This window comes from Microcaecilia unicolor, chromosome 13 (assembly GCF_901765095.1).
Source record: "Microcaecilia unicolor chromosome 13, aMicUni1.1, whole genome shotgun sequence".
Taxonomy (NCBI): domain Eukaryota; kingdom Metazoa; phylum Chordata; class Amphibia; order Gymnophiona; family Siphonopidae; genus Microcaecilia; species Microcaecilia unicolor.
The window spans coordinates 88,266,246-88,288,957 of NC_044043.1; the positions used below are offsets into that span (position 1 = coordinate 88,266,246).

The 22,712-nt window shown below is 45.5% G+C and overlaps 1 protein-coding gene across 1 annotated transcript in view; it reads left to right on the top strand.

Annotated features, from left to right (window-relative positions):
* LOC115482595 overlaps nucleotides 1-22,712 on the top strand; it is a 175,050-nt gene that overhangs the window by 22,756 nt on the left and 129,582 nt on the right. Inside the window, exons 4-5 of the mRNA XM_030222503.1 lie at nucleotides 15,149-15,233; nucleotides 17,632-17,705. Of these exons, the coding sequence (XP_030078363.1) occupies nucleotides 15,149-15,233; nucleotides 17,632-17,705 (159 nt within the window). The remainder of the gene's footprint in view (nucleotides 1-15,148; nucleotides 15,234-17,631; nucleotides 17,706-22,712) is intronic.

A 22,712-nucleotide genomic window follows, 5' to 3' on the forward strand; every position in this document is an offset into this window, starting at 1 on the left:
AGACAGTGACATAGAAGGTGACTGTAGCAGTTCGACAAACAGGTTTGAACTGTCAACAGTGGTGAAAGCTGATTTTGTGCAAAATTGTTGCTTTTAATACGTAAATTAAGTGCTTGCTTTTCGTAAATGCAAAATGTCTGCAACCTAATGGCTTGCAGGGCTGTGTGCTGATGGAAGGTTTTGCAATTTTTTTTTCCAGAGTATGGTTTTATAGATTTTGTTTCCTTCCTATGTTATTCAACAAAGAAGAAAGGAGATGGGATTTGATACATGTTATATACAGATACTTATTTTGTACCAGGGGCAATGGAGGGTTAAGTGACTTGCCCAGAGTCACAAGGAGCTGCAGTGGGAATTGAACTCAGTTCACCAGGATCAAAGCCCCGCTGCCCCAACCCGCTAGGCTACCGCTACTTGGACAAAGCACCTTCTAAAAGACAGAACACTTTTATAGTGAATTCTGATCCATTTTTTTATTGGAAGATGATTCACCATTTGATCCAGGAAACCACCTTCCTTTGAAAGTGATTTTAATTACTGCTTAAAAATATGATTTCTATGGAATGCTTGTGTGTGTGTGTAATGCAGAAATCCTTTGCTTTCATTGTATAATGTTTAATTATACAACATTGTTGGACATTATACAGACTAAGCCATTATATTAGTTATCATAACTAACATAAAAATTCACCTTTTACGCTCCAGCATGGGGTAATACAGAACACAGGCGCTATCTGCAAGCATCCATCACAGAGCAAAGGAAGCAAACAGCTGTACTCCAAATCCCAGCTATTTCTTTCTTAACAAGTAATTTCTTATTCAGTGGCATCTCTCCACAGCCAAAAAGACATTGTCACCTTCTTCTCTCTCTCCTTCGTCAAACTGAGGTGGAAGCTGGTTTGTTGCTCTACATTCCTTTAAGGCGTCTCTGGGTGGACTGACTGTAGACCTTAACTACGTGCCCTCAGTCAGTTCTCTAATGGAACCTACTGCAGACACAGGGAGGGGGAACCAGGCAACCTCGAAAAGCTAGAAGGCAGGGGGAGGGAAGAGCTTGATGTCATTTCCTCCTTATCTGGGCAGATCTCCAGTTGCTGTCTGAGATGTGGACCAGAGGATTTTTATTTTTTTTTGCTGGATGCTGGCTCTTAAAAAAAAAAAAAAATCTCATTAACTGGATTATTGGCACACAATACTAGAAAATTCAGGAACTGTACAAACTTCTGTTCTCTGCTGGTTTGCTTCATGGTGTACATTCACACTACAAAGCAGATTGCCTTTTGCTTAGCCACTAGTGAGTCAGAAATACTTTTCAATACAGACTTCTGAAAGAGACATTTAAAAAAAAAAATCACAGACTGATTAATTTCCCCTAGCATTTATATTTTTCCAGTAAACTGTTGGCATCCCACATTTGAGTGTGTGATCAGCCTTTTGTGTCTCTTGTATGCAGTGTGTTTTTTTCTAGCAAAAAAGGTGTACTCAAATACTAGGTCACCCTTCAGGGGTGGGGTGATCACTGTGCGACCCACCCCACAATAGCCAGGCCCCCTGCAACCAGTCACAGTATCTATGACAAGGCAGAATTGGTGTGTAGAGCCTGAGCTCTTTCATTAAAACTTGGGGTCCCTGGGTCAATTTGAGCAGACACTGGAAAAGGTGCCGGTACTCAGTACCCCCTCAAAAAAAAGCCCTGCTTGTATGGTACATTTTTATGGGAGTTACTGCCTGGGAGTAAAATTTACGATATGACCCCATGGATCTGATGTACAGAACAGGGTTTATCTCGTTTTGAGGGTAGTTTTCAAAATGATTTTACCCAAGTAACTAAGCTGTTTAGCCAGGTAAAATCGGTCACTGGCCCTCTGTGGGTAAAAGCAAAACCACTGCTGCTTAACTAGACATCCACAGGGCTGTACGTAAATACACATAAGATAGTCCTTCCTCTGTGCAGCTTGGTCTTTTCATGCTTTTATCTGCATCACAGTAAGGCGAGGGTAAGTTTTCCTTTGAATATTTGCATAGGCACAAAGTAACCAACCCCACCCACACCATTTCCTGGTTTATTAAAATATAAATTGTTTGCTTTATGGAGCAATGATGCAATATTTTACAGCTCTACCTAATCACATAGTTTGTCCCTTTTCTTCAATTAGCAATCTAGTAACCTACCTCTGGAAGAAAGGAGAAACAGGGGTGATATGATACAGACGTTCAAATATTTGAAAAGTATTAATCCGCAAACGAACCTTTTCCGGAGGCGCGAAGGCGGTAGAACGAGAGGACATGAAATGAGATTGAAGTGGGGGGGGGGGGGGGGGCAGACTCAAGAAAAATGTCAGGAAGTATTTTTTTGCGGAGAGAGTAGTGGATGCTTGGAATGCCCTCCCGCGGGAGGTGGTGGAAATGAAAACGGTAACAGAATTCAAACACGCGTGGGATAAACATAAAGGAATCCTGTTCAGAAGGAATGGATCCTAAGGAGCTTAGCCGAGATTGGGTGGCAGAGCCGGTGGCGGGAGGCGGGGATAGTGCTGGGCAGACTTACACGGTCTGTGCCAGAGCCGGTGATGGGAGGCGGGGCTGGTGGTTGGGAGGCGGGGATAATGCTGGGCAGACTTACACGGTCTGTGCTAGAGCCGGTGGTGGGAGGCGGGGATAGTGCTGGGCAGACTTACACGGTCTGTGCCCTGAAAAGGAGAGGTACAAATCAAGGTAAGGTATACACAAAAAGTAGCACATATGAGTTTATCTTGTAGGGCAGACTGGATGGACCATGCAGGTCTTTTTCTGCCGTCATTTACTATGTTACTATGTTACCTTGAACCTTTACATCATCTTCTTGATTCTTCCCAAATGTTTTTTTTCTGTTTTTCTTCCCCCATTGTCCAGCATTACTCCCCTCCCCCCTCTCTCTTTTTCCACCACTACCATCATCCAGCATTACACCATCTCTCTCTCTTTCCCTTCCCCCTTACCATCCAGCATCATCCCATCTAGTTTCTGTTTGTTGCTGGTGCTTCACGGCAGACCGGGGAAGGCTGCAGGTCTGGCATAGTTGCCGGTGAACAAGCGGGAGGGCAGGAAGAAAGAGACTGGGTGATGCTGGTGGTTGTGGAGGGAAGCGAGAGAGAGAGAAAGAGGCACCAAACTGGATGGTGGTGGTAGCTGGGTGGGGGGAGATAGAGAGAGGGTGATGGTGGTTTTAGTGGGAGGAAGAGACAGAGAGGGAGAGATGGGGGTGGTGGTGGAAGGGGGAGAGAGAGAGTGACGAGATTCTGGATGGCAGGGGGAGCGAGAGTACGCTACAGAAGAAATGCTAAAAGGAGATTCTTGACGGTGGGAAAGAGAGAGAGGAGATGCTGCATGGGAGGTGAGAGGGAACAGTTAGTGAAAGACTGAGGAATAAGAGGAAATGGAATGGGAGGGTCTGGGTGAGGGAATAAGATAGTAAGATGTAGATAAATTTAGTGGGGGGGGAGGGGAGATTGAGACTAGTAAGAATGGATGAAATCTGATTAGACAGAAAGGCAGAAAAAAAGAAGAAATCTGAAAGGAAAAGATCGATGTCAGGGATGGATGTAGAGGTGAAGAATACATGAGAGGAAAATGGCAAATGGACAGGAGACTCTGGAAAAAGAGGAGAAGACAAGAAAGCAGTAACTGGGACCAACATGATTAGAAAAATTAAATGGCCAGACAACAAAGGTAGAAAAAAAGAATTGTGGGGTAAAATATTCAGCCAGAAGTGGTCAACCTGTTTAGCCTCTCCTCATAAGGGAGGTGTTCTATCCCTTTCGTCCTGTTTGTCAACCTTCTCTGAATCTTTTCTGGTTCTTCTATATCCTATTTGAGATGCGGTGATCAGAACTGCACATAATAAGGTGCAGAGAAAGCAAAGCTGCTTACCTGTAACACTTGTTCTCTGACAGTCCGTTCAAAGGTAAATGCGGGCGCTAGAGGCCACTAGTGCTGGACTAGTGTCCACATTTACCTTTGCACCTAAGATCATTGGGCAAACGGTGTCTGTGAGAGCTCATTTAAATTAGATTTAAATGAGCTGTTTGTATTCTGCCCCTATGACCAGAGGACAGCCTGTCGGCGTACCTCAGGGTTCTGTTCTTGGTCCCCTCCTCTTTTCTATCTACACTTCTTCCCTTGGTTCATTAATCTCATCCCATGGCTTTTCCTACTATCTCTATGCTGATGACTCCCAAATCTACCTTTCTACCCCTGATATCTCACCTTGCATCCAAACCAAAGTTTCAGCGTGCTTGTCTGACATTGCTGTCTGGATGTCTCAACGCCACCTGAAATTAAATATGACCAAAACCGAGCTTCTCATTTCCCCCCCCAAACCCACCTCCCCGCTCCCCCCGTTTTCTATTTCTGTTGATGGCTCTCTCATTCTCCCTGTCTCCTCAGCTCGAAACCTTGGGGTCATCTTTGACTCTTCTCTCTCCTTCTCTGCTCATATCCAGCAGACCGCCAAGACCTGTCGTTTCTTTCTTTACAACATCCGTAAAATCCGCCCCTTTCTTTCCGAGCACTCTACCAAAACCCTCATCTACACCCTTGTCACCTCTCGTTTAGACTACTGCAATCTGCTTCTTGCTGGCCTCCCACTTAGTCACCTCTCCCCTCTCCAGTCGGTTCAAAACTCTGCTGCCCGTCTCATCTTCCGCCAGGGTCGCTTTACTCATACTACCCCTCTCCTCAAGACCCTTCACTGGCTCCCTATCCATTTTCGCATCCTGTTCAAACTTCTTCTACTAACCTATAAATGTATTCACTCTGCTGCTCCCCAGTATCTCTCCACACTCGTCCTTCCCTACACCCCTTCCCGTGCACTCCGCTCCATGGATAAATCCTTCTTATCTGTTCCCTTCTCCACTACTGCCAACTCCAGACTTCGCGCCTTCTGTCTCGCTGCACCCTACGCCTGGAATAAACTTCCTGAGCCCCTACGTCTTGCCCCATCCTTGGCCACCTTTAAATCTAGACTGAAAGCCCACCTCTTTAACATTGCTTTTGACTAGTAACCACTTGTAACCACTCGCCTCCACCTACCCTCCTCTCTTCCTTCCCGTTCACATTAATTGATTTGATTTGCTTACTTTATTTATTTTTTGTCTATTAGATTGTAAGCTCTTTGAGCAGGGACTGTCTTTCTTCTATGTTTGTGCAGCGCTGCGTATGCCTTGTAGCGCTATAGAAATGCTAAATAGTAGTAGTAGTAGTAGTAGTAATAACACCTTAACTCTACGCCAGCTCAGAGAAACTCCCTTATATGGTAGGGAAGCCCCACCCAGCATATCCCAGGATGCACTGAGCAGGGCTGGGTGCCGCCATTTTGAAGGTACCAGGAGGGAGGGGGGAGGCTGGGTCGCTAGACCACCAGGGCAGGTGGGGAGGTTAGGTTAGCAGCCCACTGGACCACCAGGGATATTTTTAGGGGACTGTGGAGGGCGGGTTAGGGGACTGGAGAGCCACCAGACCTCCAGCCCCTGTGTCACTGTTTGGGGGGGGGGGGGGCACTAGGGCTGTACGATGGCAGGGGTCAGGGGATCAATGGACCTACGTTTCCAGCTTTTGACAGCCCAACCTGTCAAGCAAGTGCAGGAGAATGCACTCAGGCACAGTCCTCCTGCACTTTACCCCTATGATCAGAGCTAATACCTTGCCTATATTTGCATACTATTAGCTCTGATCATAGGGGTATTATATTTTCGGAGTGCTTCTGATCATCGGAACCTGAGTTAGGTTTTGTTTGATGACATTTAGCCCTGTGTGGTGACCAACCTTGCATTACGCAGTGTGCGTGTTCCTTCTGAGGAAGTAAAGCTTTTAAAAAAGCAATTACATTTATAAAAGGTGATGCTTTTTATTGGACTAAACACAGTTCTTGACTGCCTTTCCATAGCTGTATTCCTTTCACGAAGTTAGTGGTTACTGAGAATGGGCCCTTATCCGCGGTCATGTTTCTATGTTTCAACCCAAATGGCAGGCCACTGTAATTGATACGGTTTCTTTTCTGAAATGAGTTTGCAGAAAATCTGCGTTCTGTACATGACACATAACTGCAGGGGTATTTTTCACATTTTGGAGGATCGCAGAAGATGTGAATGAATGTTTTAGCACCTTTTAGCAGTAGTAACAGCACAGGGAGAGGGTGTGCTATTAAGATGTTGTTAAATCTGTTTTGACACTGATAAGGATGTGCTGCTGTTAATGGAGACCTGAAACACCAGAAGGGAAGGGGGAAGAGGGAAAGAAACTGGAGCTCCGGAGGAGATGCATGGTAATTATGTCACCATAAGCAATGCATTATCTAATTCAAACCAGTTTTAGGAGGAAATTGCTGTCAGCGTCTCAGGAAAATAACCGCTGTGTTTGCATAATTGAGATTTGTGCTTATTCTGCTTTTTGTGCATATGGGGTACCGGCTTGTCTATTAAGGACCACGTTTTCTACCAGTTAAAGCAGGAAGTAACATGAATAAAATTTTGGAAATCTGAATTTTATAAAAATGCTTAGAACACAAAAAAAATGTAAATGTAAAATATGATATACAGACCGAGGGGGGGGGGGGGGTAATTCTTTATAAATTGCCTAAAGTCAGCTGCTAGGATAATGCTTGCTAAGCGCAATTTTGCACGCAGTTGGCATTAGAAGCGTAGGTCCACATTTACGCACCTGACTTTAGGCGCGAGTACTTACGTCTTATCAAAGGCTGATGATGTAAATGCTTTCACTTAAACTGTAGTCATTCAGGGGCATAACTGCACCCTCCCCCACTCCCCAAGGTTCACGCCCCCTTGCAGTTGAAAGCTGTTGAATCCAGTTTGGAGTCTGACATCGCAGCACGTTGTACGTGCAGGAAGTACAATGTGCTGCGACGTTTCCGAACTGGATTCAACAGCTTTCAACAGCAGCACGGCCACGGAGGACGAAGAAGAACTTTAAAGACCTCGGGTCGGCTGGCGGGGGTTGGGGTCCCCTGCCAGCTGAAGAAATATTTTTAAAGGCAGCGGCAGGTGGAAGCGGACCTCGGCTGGCGGGGATTGGGGTCCCCCGTCAGCAAAGGTAAGCAACGGCAGCGGAGGAGGGTTGACGGTGGTAGGGGGGGTGGAGAGAGTCGTTGGTGGCGGGGGGGGGGGGGTCTGGCAATGGTGGGGGGTTGGTGGGGGGGGGGGTAAAATGTGCCCCCTCCCTCTGGTTCTGGCCCCCCCTACCGCCGTAGTCCAGATACGCCCCTGGTTCAGCTTTACCCTTATCAGCTTCTACATATTCCTCCCCCTCAGCCCCCAATTTTACCATATTGGCTATCTTTTCTTCCGTTGCCTCCGTCACTTTCTTGAAATCTTTTCCAGCTTCTCTGAGCTTTTGCAGGTATTTTTACGTCTTCCTCATCTTTTTTTTTTTTAAATAATTATTCTCTATTTTGCATAATACAGAATGAAGCGCATTTCTGTTTCTCTTTTTCTATCGTTACACTGTAGGTGGAGGCTGGTGTTTCACGATTTCTATTTCACTTTTTCTTTTAGTTTTCTTCTTTCTGAGTCAATTTATAATGTATAAAAGATAACCTTTTTTTTCCTTTTCAACTACTATGTTCAAGAACCAGAGCGGCCTTCATTTCCTCTTACTTTTGTGTAATTTTCTAACATACAGTGGGGGAAATAAGTATTTGATCCCTTGCTGATTTTGTAAGTTTGCCCACTGACAAAGACATGAGCAGCCCATAATTGAAGGGTAGGTTATTGGTAACAGTGAGAGATAGCACATCACAAATTAAATCCGGAAAATCACATTGTGGAAAGTATATGAATTTATTTGCATTCTGCAGAGGGAAATAAGTATTTAATCCCTCTGGCAAACAAGACCTAATACTTGGTGGCAAAACCCTTGTTGGCAAGCACAGCGGTCAGACGTCTTCTGTAGTTGATGATGAGGTTTGCACACATGTCAGGAGGAATTTTGGTCCACTCCTCTTTGCAGATCATCTCTAAATCATTAAGAGTTCTGGGCTGTCGCTTGGCAACTCGCATCTTCAGCTCCCTCCATAAGTTTTCAATGGGATTAAGGTCTGGTGACTGGCTAGGCCACTCCATGACCCTAATGTGCTTCTTCCTGAGCCACTCCTTTGTTGCCTTGGCTGTATGTTTTGGGTCATTGTCGTGCTGGAAGACCCAGCCACGACCCATTTTTAAGGCCCTGGCGGAGGGAAGGAGGTTGTCACTCAGAATTGTACGGTACATGGCCCCATCCATTCTCCCATTGATGCGGTGAAGTAGTCCTGTGCCCTTAGCAGAGAAACACCCCCAAAACATAACATTTCCACCTCCATGCTTGACAGTGGGGACGGTGTTCTTTGGGTCATAGGCAGCATTTCTCTTCCTCCAAACACGGCGAGTTGAGTTCATGCCAAAGAGCTCAATTTTTGTCTCATCTGACCACAGCACCTTCTCCCAATCACTCTCGGCATCATCCAGGTGTTCACTGGCATACTTCAGACGGGCCGTCACATGTGCCTTCCGGAGCAGGGGGACCTTGCGGGCACTGCAGGATTGCAATCCGTTATGTCGTAATGTGTTACCAATGGTTTTCGTGGTGACAGTGGTCCCAGCTGCCTTGAGATCATTGACAAGTTCCCCCCTTGTAGTTGTAGGCTGATTTCTAACCTTCCTCATGATCAAGGATACCCCACGAGGTGAGATTTTGCGTGGAGCCCCAGATCTTTGTCGATTGACAGTCATTTTGTACTTCTTCCATTTTCTTACTATGGCACCAACAGTTGTCTCCTTCTCGCCCAGCGTCTTACTGATGGTTTTGTAGCCCATTCCAGCCTTGTGCAGGTGTATGATCTTGTCCCTGACATCCTTAGACAGCTCCTTGCTCTTGGCCATTTTGTAGAGGTTAGAGTCTGACTGATTCACTGAGTCTGTGGACAGGTGTCTTTCATACAGGTGACCATTGCCGACAGCTGTCTGTCATGCAGGTAACGAGTTGATTTGGAGCATCTACCTGGTCTGTAGGGGCCAGATCTCTTACTGGTTGGTGGGGGATCAAATACTTATTTCCCTCTGCAGAATGCAAATAAATTCATATACTTTCCACAATGTGATTTTCCGGATTTAATTTGTGATGTGCTATCTCTCACTGTTACCAATAACCTACCCTTCAATTATGGGCTGCTCATGTCTTTGTCAGTGGGCAAACTTACAAAATCAGCAAGGGATCAAATACTTATTTCCCCCACTGTAAAAATTTGTCGCCTTTAAGATAGCTCCGTTCAGTTTCGCCCACTGATGTTCTACATCCTTCAGCTGTTCCCATCCGACTAACTCTTTCCTGAGAAATTCCCCCATCTCAGCGAAGTTTAGTTCTTTTGAAATCTAGGACCTTCAATCTCGAATAAACCTTCTCCTCTTGCGTCTTAATATTAAACCACACCATCCGGTGGGTCACTAGTTACCAAATGATCTCCCACCATAACGTTGGAAACGTTCTCCCCATTTGTAAGCACCAGGTCTAGAATTGCTCCATCCCACATCGGTTCCGTCACCCACTAATGTTTGATAAGCATACTATAAATGTGATGTACAATAAAAAAAATCAAAACTTAGTGAAGATTAGTGAAAATGAAGTTGCAGCAAAAATTGTTCGTAGGCTTAATATTTCTGACTTACTGCCATGCGGTCAAACTAGGGTTACCATACGTCCGGATTTACCCAGACATGTCCTCTTTTTGAGGACATGTCCGGGCGTCCAGACGGATTTGGCCAGCCTGCCTGTTTGTCCGGATTTCTGGACAAACGGGCTGGCTGGCGGGCGCGGGACTCCTCTCCCCTACTCTAATCTACTATCCCTGGTGATCTAGAGGTACCTCTTCTTCTTCGGGGCAGGAAAGAGCCCCCTCTTTCCTGCCCGGAGAGCTGCTGCTAGCTGCTCTGCATACTGTGAGTCCGGCTCTCAGCGTTTCAAAATGGCCGCTGAGAGTTGAAGCAGCCTCGCGAGACTTCAACTCTTGGCGGCCATTTTGAAATGCCGAGAGCCAGACTCACAGGATGCAGGGCAGCTGGCAGCAGCGCTCCGGGCAGAAAAGAGGGGGCTCTTTCCTGCCCCAAAGAGGTACCTCTAGACCACCAGGGATAGTAGAGTAAGGGGAGGGGAGGTGACGGGGGAGGAGTGGAGATGATGGGGGAGGGAAGGTGACCGGGGGAGGGGAATATGCATCAGGGGCGGGGTGAGTGCGTGAAAGGGGTGGGCAGGGGGCGTGAAAGGGGCGGGACAGGGGACATGAAAGGGGCGGGGCAAGTGCCCTCTTTTTATGAGGACAAAAAATGGTAACCCTAGGTCAAACTCATTTTTCCAACACTACTGGAGTTTTCAAAATGGCGTTCAAGTTTAAAAGGATGCTGTGTATAATCCTTAAAATGCTTAAAATTCTGCACAAATTGAAGTAAAACATCAAATAAGCACAGTTTCTGAAGGTAGGTTATCTGCTACTTATAAAGCTCTTTTTCCCACAGTACACTAGAGGCTGACCAAAACTGCTTTTTTTTTTTTTTTTTTAGTTTTAGCCAAAACTGAAATTGCCACCGGGAACTGTCTGAAAGCGTTCAGCCAAAACAGAAACCACAGCTGAAACTCATTGCCGAAACTGAAATTGAAAACTCAAGTTTGGTTGGGTGAATGTGAATAATGATGGCTGGCTGCTAGAGATTGTAAGAGCTTGCACTCTACATATCTCTGCTAAACCCACAGTATCCAATCCAGAATATCTCTCTATATAAAAGGCAACACCAACGTTCTATGAAGCCTCCAGCCGGAAGTGTGAAGGGGGCGAGATATCCGGTTTCCCTATGAGTGTCTGCCCCGCCCTCTCTGTAACACAGTCAGTGAAGGAAAACAGCAGAGCACGAAATCAAATCGCTGGCTCTGTAACAGTGAAGGACTCAGAGGGGGGAGGGGAGAGAGGGCAGGGACACACACACTCCCACATGCACACAGAAGAAAACCTTGCTAGCCCCTGTTTCATTTGCATCAGAAACGGGGCTTTTTTACTAGTTATATTATAAATAATGAAAGACCATATTTTACCTCCAAGAAAAACAGCTTTCACACGGGGGAGGGGGGTTAGTCTTTGTATTCTTTTTTTTTTTTTGTACTGTGATTGCAAGTAATACAGTTAAGATCTTGCACAACAGTTTATACGATAAATAGACTGCTTTTGATATAAAATTTTAGCAGGAATTTAACCCCCCCCCCACACACCCACCTTTTACAAATCTGCACTAGTGGCTGCCGATGTGGTAATGCTGACACAGTCCATTCAAAGCACGGCTTTGTAAAAGGTGTGTGGGGTGGGGGGTAAGTCTGTACATTTGGGATAATAAGCCCCTTAGGAATTAGCCTCTTTGTGCAGTTATGACGTCAGTTGTGGCACAAAGTCAGCCACTGGAAAAACACTTTCAGTTTCAGCTTTCATTAGTCGTGTGACAGTGGCGTAGTCAGACCTGACTTTTTGGGTGGGTCCAGAGCTAATATGGGTGGGCACTATGTATATAAGTATGAGTAGTGTTTCTTGGGATCCTACAAAATTTAGAATTCACTTGATGATGGATTTCTAAGTAGTCTGCCCAACAGCTGCCCTACATCAACATAAACCACAGACATACTTAATGGAAAAAAAAACAATATTTTAAAATATAGTTACATTATGCCATATCAAACTTGACCAGACAGAAGTCTACTACAGAAGTCTACTATAATGGCAAACATTTCTGTAGCCTAGTGTCAGCCCTGTCCTACCCCCTACCCTACCCATCCCCCATGGCATTAAATATAACTTTTTTTTTTAATGTCCTGGGCACTGCAAAGCCCATCTCCACCCAGAAAACTGCCTATACTTGTTTGTTTGTTTTAATTTTAACCTGGGCACTGCAGAGATCAGCCCCACCCAAAAACCCACCAACACGAGAAATACACAACCTTTTTAAAATTTTATCCTGGGCAATTTTAACATTTATTGTTGGTGGGTTTCTGGGTGGGGGTGGTCTCTTCAGTGCCTAGGGCAAAAAAGGTATATTTAATGATTAAATATACCTTTTTGTGCTGTAGGCAGTGAACAGCCTAGCCCCATCCTTACCCAGAAGCCCACCTGCAGCCAGCATTTTAATTACAAGAGCCCACCCCCACCCAGAAGCTCTCCACCAGCCAGCATTTTGATTGCAAGAGTAATCAAAATTGCTGGCTGGTGGGCTTCAGGGTGGGGGTGGGCTCTTCACTGCCTAGAGTTAAAAAAATAAATACACCTTTTTTTGCCCTATGAGGAGTTCACCCCTATCCAGAAGCCCCCACCAGTCAGCAGTTTGGTTACATTCTACTTTTAAAAACAACATTAAAAATATATTTATTTTACCTGGGCAGCTGCTTGCTCTTGTTGGCAGGTGGTACAGCAGAGCACTGTGCTGGTTCCTGCCTGTGTGTTGTGTGAGGTCACAGGAAGGTGCTGCTGGGAGGGAGGGGGCGGGGGGGGGGGGGTCGAATCGATCAACAGCGAACAAAGGCTGCTGCTGATTGCATCCAGTGAGGGCATCGGTCTCGGTCCAGCACCCGTGACCTGGCAGAGTGTGGAGATGCGGAGCCAGCCGCAATAGAGCTGGCAGCCTTCCCATGCGGCACTGCGTTTGGCGCCATCGTGTGCACTCCGGGGGGGGGGGCCGACTTGAGGCCATAGCGGTGCGGGTATGTTGCAGGCAGCGCTTGCGCCTTGCATCATGGGAGACTTCCACAATCCGGCTCATCTGGACCCAACCCGCGGCGCACTGCACTGAAAAAAACCCCCCAAAAACATTTAGGCAGGGAGGAGGAGGAGGACCGGGAGAGCTGCCGGCTGCCACGGCAGAAAGGATGTGCACTTTGGTGCGTGAACTGGGTGGGCCTGAGCTGAGATTGGGCAGACCTGGGCCCACCCAGGCCCACCCGTAGCTACGCCCCTGCCAGGAGCATAGAAAGACAACAGATTTTGGGTGGGCCTAGGCAAGAAGTGGGTGGGCATCAAGTGTTCAGCATGCGCTGAAAACTGAGCATGCGCAGGTGCCAGTATCGTGGAGAATAGCGTTTTCATTACCATCAGGGGGAAGTCTTCAGCTGGCGGAGCTTGGGACCCCCACCAGCTACCGCTAAACATGTGCTACTGTTGGGTGGGCGTGAGCCCACCTGTGGCTACGCCAGTGCTCCCCCTCCCCCGCCGACTACCTTACAATCCCTAGAGGTCTGGTCAGTGGTGTGCTGGAGCGGGCTCTCACGGGCTTGCGAGAGCCGTTTGTTAAGTTTTTAAGAATTTTGGGAGCCGGTTGTTAAAGTAGGCCTCCCCATGGCTACTTTAACAACTGACTCCCAAAATGTGGGCTTGGGCCCCATCCTGAATTCTCTTTTACTTTGCTGGCGGTGATGCTGGCCCCACCAGCTAAGTAAATAGACTGCTGCTGCTCCCTGCTCCTTCTTTCTGACTCTGAGCATCAGGCTGGGACTTTTCATGCAAGCGCAAGAAGGTTCCATCATGCTGTTCAGAGCCAGAAACAAGCAGCAGAGAATGGTGGCAGTCCATTTATTGGCTGGTGGGGCTCAGCAAAGGTATGCCTAGCGTGCCCACTCAAGGGAGGGGAGAAAGAGACATGTATTCCCCCCCCCCCCCCCCCCCCACACACACAAAATTTCAGGGCTGGCTATGCCCGGAGAGAGAGCCCGTTGTTAAAAATTTACCAGCACACCCCTGGGTCTGGTGGTGTAGTCAGTGCAGAAGCAATGTTGCAGTCATGGCAGCCATGTTGAGAGCAGAGCCGGAATGGGCTGGAGTAGCTGGGGGCCTCTCCTGCCCCAACTACATCCCTAGACCACCAGGAATTATAAGATAGGCCCAGGTGGGCCTCTGGGTGGGGGAGACAAACTCTTCGGAGGGGGGGGGGGGATCCAGGAGGATGGGCGATGGGTTGTGGTGTGAGGGAGGGAGGGAGACAAATGGGACAAAGCACAAGTTTTCGGTTTCCACCAAAAACACATGGTCATTTTTTGGCCAAAACCAAAAACATGGCCGCAAATTAAAATAGCTTTTCGGCCGAAACTGAAATTAGGCAGAAAAAGGATTTTTGGGCAGGTTTTGGTGCCGTAAACAAAACTGAAATTCGGTTGACCTCTACAGTACAACGGTTACATTGTTTCAGTCACTGTTAATTCTGGTCTTTATCTAGATGTTATTGGCTTATTTTATCTTGTCTAGTTTTGACTCTGAGACCTGGATGGATCTGTCTGTCTGTCTGTCATTACGTGTGGTATTTAGAATATGCTTAGGCGTAGTTCATATGACTAAATCTATTCACATCCATCTACGCCAATGAAAAGCTGGTGTAAATCTCTGCGCGTAGATTTACGCTCATTGGCTCATATTTTATAACAATACATGTAGATTTTGGATTGCCCATGAAATGCCCATTTCCACCCCCCTTTTGCCTGCACGTGTTAGAATTTAGGTGCAGTATAATTACAGAATATGCTTAGGAATGTACGCGAGTAAATTCTAATTTTGCTAATTAGTGCTCATTATTGCTTGTTAAGAACTGTTAACGCTTAACAGCTTGTTAAAACAATCTACACGTGTAGTTATAGAATACGTCTAGATTTACGCTAGCTATATAGAATCTAGGGGAAGATTGGGTGGCAGAGCCGGTGGCGGGAGGCAGGGATGGTGCTGGGCAGACTTATACGGTCTGTGCCAGAGCCGGTGGTGGGAGGCGGGGTTGGTGGTTGGGAGGCGGGGATAGGGCTGGCCAGACTTATACGGTCTGTGGCAGAGCCGGTGGTGGGAGGCAGGGATAGTGCTGGGCAGACTTATACGGTCTCTGCCAGAGCTGGTGGTGGGAGGCGGGGCTGGTGGTTGGGAGGCGGGGATAGTGCTGGGCAGACTTACACGGTCTGTGCCCTGAAAAGGACAGGTACAAATCAAAGTAGGGTATACACAAAAAGTAGCACATATGAGTTTATCTTGTTGGGCAGACTGGATGGACCGTGCAGGTCTCTTTCTGCCGTCATCTACTTTGTTACTATATGTTACTATATTAGTAAAACGAGTCTTTCTTTCCAGATCGTTGGAGTTGTAGATCCTCGCTCTTATCCGAGGGAAGACCTCCAGACAATGCACAACATTGACAAAAACAATGTTTTTGAAGGTAACCATTCGGTATTAACTTTGCTTATATTTGATTTTTTTTTAATTATTATTATTATTATTACATTTGTATCCCACATTATCCCAGACAAGCTCCGGTTCAATGTGGCTTACATTCAAGAAAAACATCAGAAGTATAATATAGTCAGATAATTAATTATAACATTTAACATATTAGGAATAATTGTGTGTTTGTCATGAGTTAGACTAGAGTATTGGTTCTGTTGAGACATATAAGAGAGATTGCAATATTAGTTTATTACTGTCTTTTAATAAGATACGTACTTAATAGAAAAGCCTTTAGTAATTTACAGAATCTCAGATAATCTTCTAATTACCTTAATTGCTTGGGTAGATAATTCCAAAATTTGGTACTCTGATATGTGAAGCCTGCAATTAGGATTGATTTGTAAGAATCAAATCAAATTAGGGCTTATATACTGCTAATATCCCCTTGTTAGGGTTCAGTGCGGTTTACAGAAAAATCTGAAAAAAGTTATGCCCTTGTAGGACTGGGAGGAGAGGAGCAGCTGATCTCTTAGTCTATCGCAGTGATGGCGAACCTTTCAGAGACCGAGTGCCCAAACAGCAACCCAAAATCGAATTATGTATCGCAAAGTGCCGGTACTCATTATGGGCGGGGTCACTACATATGACTCCACCCCTATGATAGCCACACCCCTTACACCAGCCATGGCGCATATAAACAGACATCAATGAAAATATTATACTAGTATAGGAGAAAAAAATAACATGATTTTCTTCCATTATAAATCATTTCTGTAAGCTGTTACAGCTCCAGTATACCCAGTGCAAAATAAGACAGCAGATGTAAATTCTCAAATTCGACATATTCCAAACACTAAAATGAAAATAAAATGATTTTTCCTACCTTTGTTGTCTGGTGATTTTGTTTTTCTATCCATATTGGTTCTAGTCGCTGATTCTGCTGCTCTCTATCTGTTCTCTTAACTCCGTTTCCAGGGCTTCCTTTCCATTTATTTCTTTAGTTTCCTCCTTTCTTCTTCATTTCTTGCCCTCCATCCATGTCCAGCAACCCTCCTCTCCCCTCCAGCCACAAATGTCCAGCAACCCTCCTCTCCCCTCCAGCCACAAATGTCCAGCCACTCTCCTCTCCCCCCTGCCCTCCCTCCCAGCACCTGGCAGCACCCAACACCAGGCCTCCCTCCCACCCAGCACCCACCATCAGGCTTCCCACCCAGCAGCACCCAGCACCAGGCCTGCCTCCCGCCCTCCCTCCAACCAAACAAGCAACCATCAACCCGCCCGCCCGTCCTTCCTCCCTCCCAGCACCAGGAACCCCCCCCCCCCTTCTCCTCTTAAATTTTAAAAGCATACCTCCTCAGAGTTCATTCAGGTGGCGTGGTCTCACCCATAGCACATTACCAGAACCCTCATCCACGCTCTTATCACCTCTCGCTTAGACTATTGCAACTTGCTTCTCACAGGTCTCCCACTTAGCCATCTCTCTCCTCTTCAATCTGTTCAAAATTCTGCTGCCCAACTTATATTCCGCCAGTGTCCCTATGCTCATATTAGCCCTCTCCTCGTCACTTCACTGGCTTCCTACTTTCCGCATACAGTTCAAACTCCTCTTATTGACTTACAAGTGCATTCACTCTGCAGCTCCTCAGTATCTCTCCACTCTTCTCTCCCTACATTCTTCCCCGGGAACTCCGTTCACTGGTGAAATTTCTTTTATCTTCTCTACTTCTTCTCCACTTCTAAGCTCAGACTCCGTTCCTTTTATCTTGCTTCACCATATGCCTGGAATAGACTTCCTGAGCCTGTACGTCAAGCTCCATCTCCGGCTGTCTTCAAATCTAGGCTTAAAAGCCCACCGTTTTGATGCTGCTTTTGACTCCTAACCCTTACTCACTTGTTCAGCACCCATTTTTATCATTCCCACCTTTATAATTCCCTTATCCCTTATTTGTCCTGTTTGTCTGTCCTACTTACATTGTAAGCTCTTTCGAGCAGGGACTTTATGTTCAGTGTACAGCGTTGTGTGTCTAGTAGCACTATAGAAATTATAAGTAGTAGTAATAGTCGGAGTGTGTGGTCAACTGAGTCAAAGGCTGCCGAAATGTCGAACTGCAAAAGGACCTTTGCAGTTTGGATAATGGAGTGTGAAGTATTCTCTAGATGTTTTTACTGTATTGCGTGAAGGTAAATCAATTAGTTGTTGCATGTAGGAGGGTGATAAACCATATATGATTTGGTAAACTGTTTCCCAGTGTGCTAACAAGTGCACGGGCAGCGTGATCCTTTGTAATAAGTGGTTGCTCTTTTGAATCTTTGGAATTCAGCTGCTTCAGTGGTGTTCTAAAAACGATATGTAAAACAGTTTATTCCATTGTGTAAATCTTGTCCTGCAGACTGGAAAGAAGCTGTAGAAAGAGAGAAGTTTGCTGATGCTGTAATCATAGCAACACCTGACAGATTGCACAAGGTATGGAAACTGAATTTTAAAATGGGATGCCTTGCACTGTTTTTGCCAGTCTTAACGTGTGACCTTGAATTGTGTTCATAAAACATCTTGCTACTCTGTTTGTCAATCTTTGCTTCCTCCAGCACTGGTTAAGTTCTGGGCAGTGGCGTACCAAGGGGGTGGGGGCGGTCCGCCCCGGGTGCACGCCGCTGTGGGGTGCCACGGCGTGCGCCTGCTGCGAGAGTTCGCTAACTTCTCTCATTCGCTGCAGCTCCCTTTGCCCCGGAACAGGTTACTTCCTGTTCCGGGGCAGAGGGAGATGCAGCGAACGAGCAAAGTTAGTAAACTCGCAGCAGGCGCGCACTGTGGCACCCCCCCCCCCAGCGGCATCCACCCGGGGGGGGGCTCTTTCGTGGGGGAGGGTGTCTTTCACCGGGGGGGGGGGGTCCGCGCTGCATCGGGGGGGGGGGGCGCTGCACCCGGGGGGGCGAGGCGCCACCCCGGGTGTCCGCCCCCCTAGGAACGCCACTGGTTCTGGGCCTGCTGTATTTTAAAATAAAATGTTTTCTACAGAGAATTTGAACTGGAAATTAAAATGGAGGATTTTTTTTTTCTCTCTGTCACAGCTCTCCAATCCCTCCGGGCACCTCCTTCTCTGGTTCCCGTTCATACCTCAACAATATCTTCCATTCTGTCATGTCTTCTCTTTACCTGTCTGCTTCCTCTCTCAACTTCCCTGTCCCTTCAGATTCTTCTCTTTAGCCATTCCCCTTTTGGGGGGGGGGGGGTTCTTCTCCTTCCTCTTCCCCCAGTCTACTATTTTGTCCCTTGCTCCTTCCTTCTGTTTAGTTACTCCATTGCCTGCAGGGACTTGTAGTCTTGCCCGGAACTACAAGTTCCTGCATGCAGTGGGAAAAAAACCTAGTACTGGATCAACTCTGTACAGTGAATCTGGATCTGGTTTTCTGTGAAATTTTAGTCTTGCACCCTGTATATCACAGAGGCTATGGCAAGATGCCCCCCCCCCCCCCCCCCCCCAATATTTCTAGCTTTTTGTTTTAGTATAACCAATTTGCATTTCTTGAGCTGGGAGCAGACCTGAAATTGCAAGACAGCTAAAAATGTGGTTTTTTTGCTGATAACTACCCTTCTAAGGCAGTAGAAATTTGTGTTTTGACATTTGGCCTATTCGAACTTGGCCTGTGCTAACTTGTGATAAGTTGCTTGTCAGCAACCAAGAACCAGAGACTCCTATGACTAAGAACACCTGCAGTATCCAGATAAACAGTCAAAAGGAGAAGTAAGTGGGTTTGGGTGAAATTGTAGCTTCAGCAAGAGGGTGTGGGCACTACCATGATGACTATGCATAACTGGGGCATAGGTCAACCATTATCAATAAAAACATATGCTTATGTACATGACAGGTCTTAACTTGTCCATTCAATACGAAAACCAATGAGAAGAGTTGGAAGATGGTAGAAGGTACTGGAACAGGATTCACCATAGAAGGAAATAGAATGTTCTGGAAAGATGCATATTCATTAGGCAGGAAGGGTAATTTAAGATAATAAAGAAAGGAAGAAAAGGTATATAAGAGGAAACAGAACTGAGGATGGGTAGCCTCAGTGTGTCTACAGTAGCAGGTGGACATATTGATAGCTCTCAGGGAAAACTCTGTTTTTTTTATTGGCTACATATTATACTCTATTGGAATTTTATTTTTTAAAATTTCAATAATTACTTATTGGCTTCTTTGACTATTGGAATAAACATTTATTAAGTTTAATACTTATTTGGCAGCCAGAGTTTTTTTTTCATGCCTGGGGGGAGGGAAGATTTCTCGAGGGTCCACCCTCCAGGAGATCTCCAGAAAGCTACTGCTGTCTCGGAGGCAAGGACAGGAGTGCAACCCTCTCTCATGATAATGATCATCCCAACACTATTACAATCCAATAGAAACTTATATTTGGATATTGATTTTAAATTGGGAACTGATACAAGTATTTATTTTGTACCCGGGGCAAGGAGCTATAGTGGGAGTCAAACCCAATTCCCCAGGAGCAAAGTCCACTTGGAACCCAATTCCGCAAGAGCAAAGTCCACTTCACTAACCACTAGGGTACTCCTTCACTCCACTATGTGAAGCCTTATTGTTTGAATTTGTATTTTAAGATGTACTGTTAGATCAATTGCTTGTATAATATTTTACCGTAAGCCACACTGAACCAACATATGATGGAAAGTGTGGGATATGAATGTTGAAAATAAATAAATGTTACTTATAGATTACACACTGTACATAATGAGGGCCATACGAGCCAACTTTTCGAAATTATTGGGGGTGATAAACCCTACAGAAATTACCTCACCTTGGACACACAACACCGAAAGAGCTGGCTCCTTTGTGGGCAATTTCCAAAAGCCACTTACAAGGGCAAATGGCTATTTGAAAAATTACACGTTCTTTTCAGGTTAAAGTATGTGCCAATATTCTTTCAGTTTGTGTGGCTGTCAGGATCTATTATTTTGCATTAACAGCAGCTGTTCTTTGCTGCCGAGTTTTGAAGAGTTTGGAGTTGACGCAGTTAAGAAGAGGTAATACCACAGTAGACTGTATTGCAGTAATCAGTGCGAGACGCAATGAATGCATGAATCAGAGTGTGCAAAGAGGGAAAGTCCAGGAATTTGCAAATAGAACGAAGATGATGAATCCAGTAGAAACAGACCTGGCCAATCTGAGAAATTTGCTTATCAAATGACAGGTGAGATTCAATAAGTACTCCAAGGTAGCAAAATTAATCCATAGGCAGAATAGGAAAAGCATTAGTTTCACAGATGGAATGGGATGTGAACCAGTAATCCAACAAACTGTGGTTTTAGATGGATTAAGAACCAATTTATGATTCCTTAGCCAATCCGAAAGTGACAGAAAACAAGACTGTAGGGGAGTCAGATCAATGGAAATAGGAGAAACAGGGAAAATCAGTTAGGCGGCATCAGCATTAAAAAAAAAATCTTATGTTGAAGCCCTGAATCAATAGCGCTAGGGGGCTCAAAAAGATATTGAAAAGAAGAGAAGAAAGGGGTATAACCAGCAGAAGAAAGGAGGTGTTGATGCCCTTGTACAAGTCATTGGTGAGGCCCCACTTGGAGTGTTGTGTTCAGTTTTGGAGGCTGTATCTCGCTAAGGATGTAAAACAATTTAAAGCGGTTCAGAGAAAAGCGACTAAAATGGTATGGGGTTTACATAACAAGACGTATGTGGAGAGACTTACTGACCTAAACATGTATACCCTGGGTGATTCAAATATTTGAAAGGTATTAATCCACAAACAAAACTTTTCCAGAGACGGGAAGGTGGTAGAACCAGAGGGCATGAATTGAGGTTGAAAGGGGGCCGACTCAGGAATGTCAGGAAGTATTTTTTCCACTGAGATTGTGGTAGATACCTGGAATGCCCTCCCACGGGAAGTGGTAGAGGTGAAAACAGTAATAGAATTCAAAAATGCGTGAGACAAACATAAAGGAATCCTGTTTATTATTAATATTATTTGTTACATTTGTATCCCACATTTTCCCACCTATTTGCAGGCTCAATGTGGCTTACATAGTACCGGAGATGCTTTTTCAGACTCCGGTGTAAACAAATACAGAGTGATGTTAAGATAAGATAAAGTTCACGTGGTACAGCCACATAAAGGAATCATACTGCGGAAGAATTGTGTTATGTCCATTCCGTATTTTAGTTTTGTTGTGTTGCGGAGATCAGGCATTTATGTTGGGTTGGTAGGGTATGATTTTTTAAACAGATAAGTTTTTAGCGTGTCGTACGTAGTTTTCAAGGCTTTTGGCAATGCGTTCCACAATTGTGTGCTTATGTAGGAAAAACGGGATGCACAAGTTGATTTGTATTTGAGTCCTTTGCAGCTTGGGTAGTGCAGGTTTAGATACGCTCGTGTTGATTCGGATGTGTTTCTAGTTGATCAATCCAAAGAAGCTTAATGGAGATTAGGTAGGAAAGCCGGTGCTGAGCAGACTTCTACGGACTGTGCCCTGATCCAGGCTGGATGGATTTGGATGTGCTGGAGTGGAGCTATTCAGGGGCTTTAACAACTTCAGAAATTTTGGAACGGGGCCGGTGCCAGGCAGACTTCTAAGGTCTGTGCCCTAAAAATGGCAAGAATAATTCAAGATCAGGTATACATATGATGTATCACTTCATACCATATGTAATGAGTTTATCTTATTGGGCAGATTGGATGGACCGTACAGGTCTTTTATCTGCCATTGTCTACTATGTTACTATGATAGAACCCTGAGGAACACCACTTGATAAAGGTATCTCAACAGATGAAGTAGGAGTAGAAAGCAATAAAAAGTGGTTAAAAAGGTTTGAAGAAAACCGAACCAACCGAACTGATCAATCTGGAGAGTAGGTGTGCCCAATACTAATTGGTTAGTGCAGCTAGGTCACCACACTCTAACCGATTGGCACATGGTTAGTTCGTGAGCCCTTATCGTCTAGAAAATAGGTGTAGTTTTGCATCCACGTCAGACAGGCTTTTCTTCTCATTGTAGTACTGAAACTACCATTACAGCCCTTATCGGTGAGCTTCATTCTTTTTGGGAGGTCGGCAATATTGTTGTTTTGGTTTCTTTGGATCTTTCAGCTGCCTTTGACCTTGAAGACCATTCACTTCTTCTTGCTCACCTTCAATCTAAGGTGAGCAAGAAGAAGTGAATGGTCTTCAAGGTCAAAGGCAGCTGAAAGATCCAAAGAAACCAAAACAACAATATTGCCGACCTCCCAAAAAGAATGAAGCTCACCGATAAGGGCTGTAATGGTAGTTTCAGTACTACAATGAGAAGAAAAGCCTGTCTGACGTGGATGCAAAACTACACCTATTTTCTAGACGATAAGGGCTCACGAACTAACCATGTGCCAATCGGTTAGAGTGTGGTGACCTAGCTGCACTAACCAATTAGTATTGGGCACACCTACTCTCCACCGCCAAACACACCCCTAAC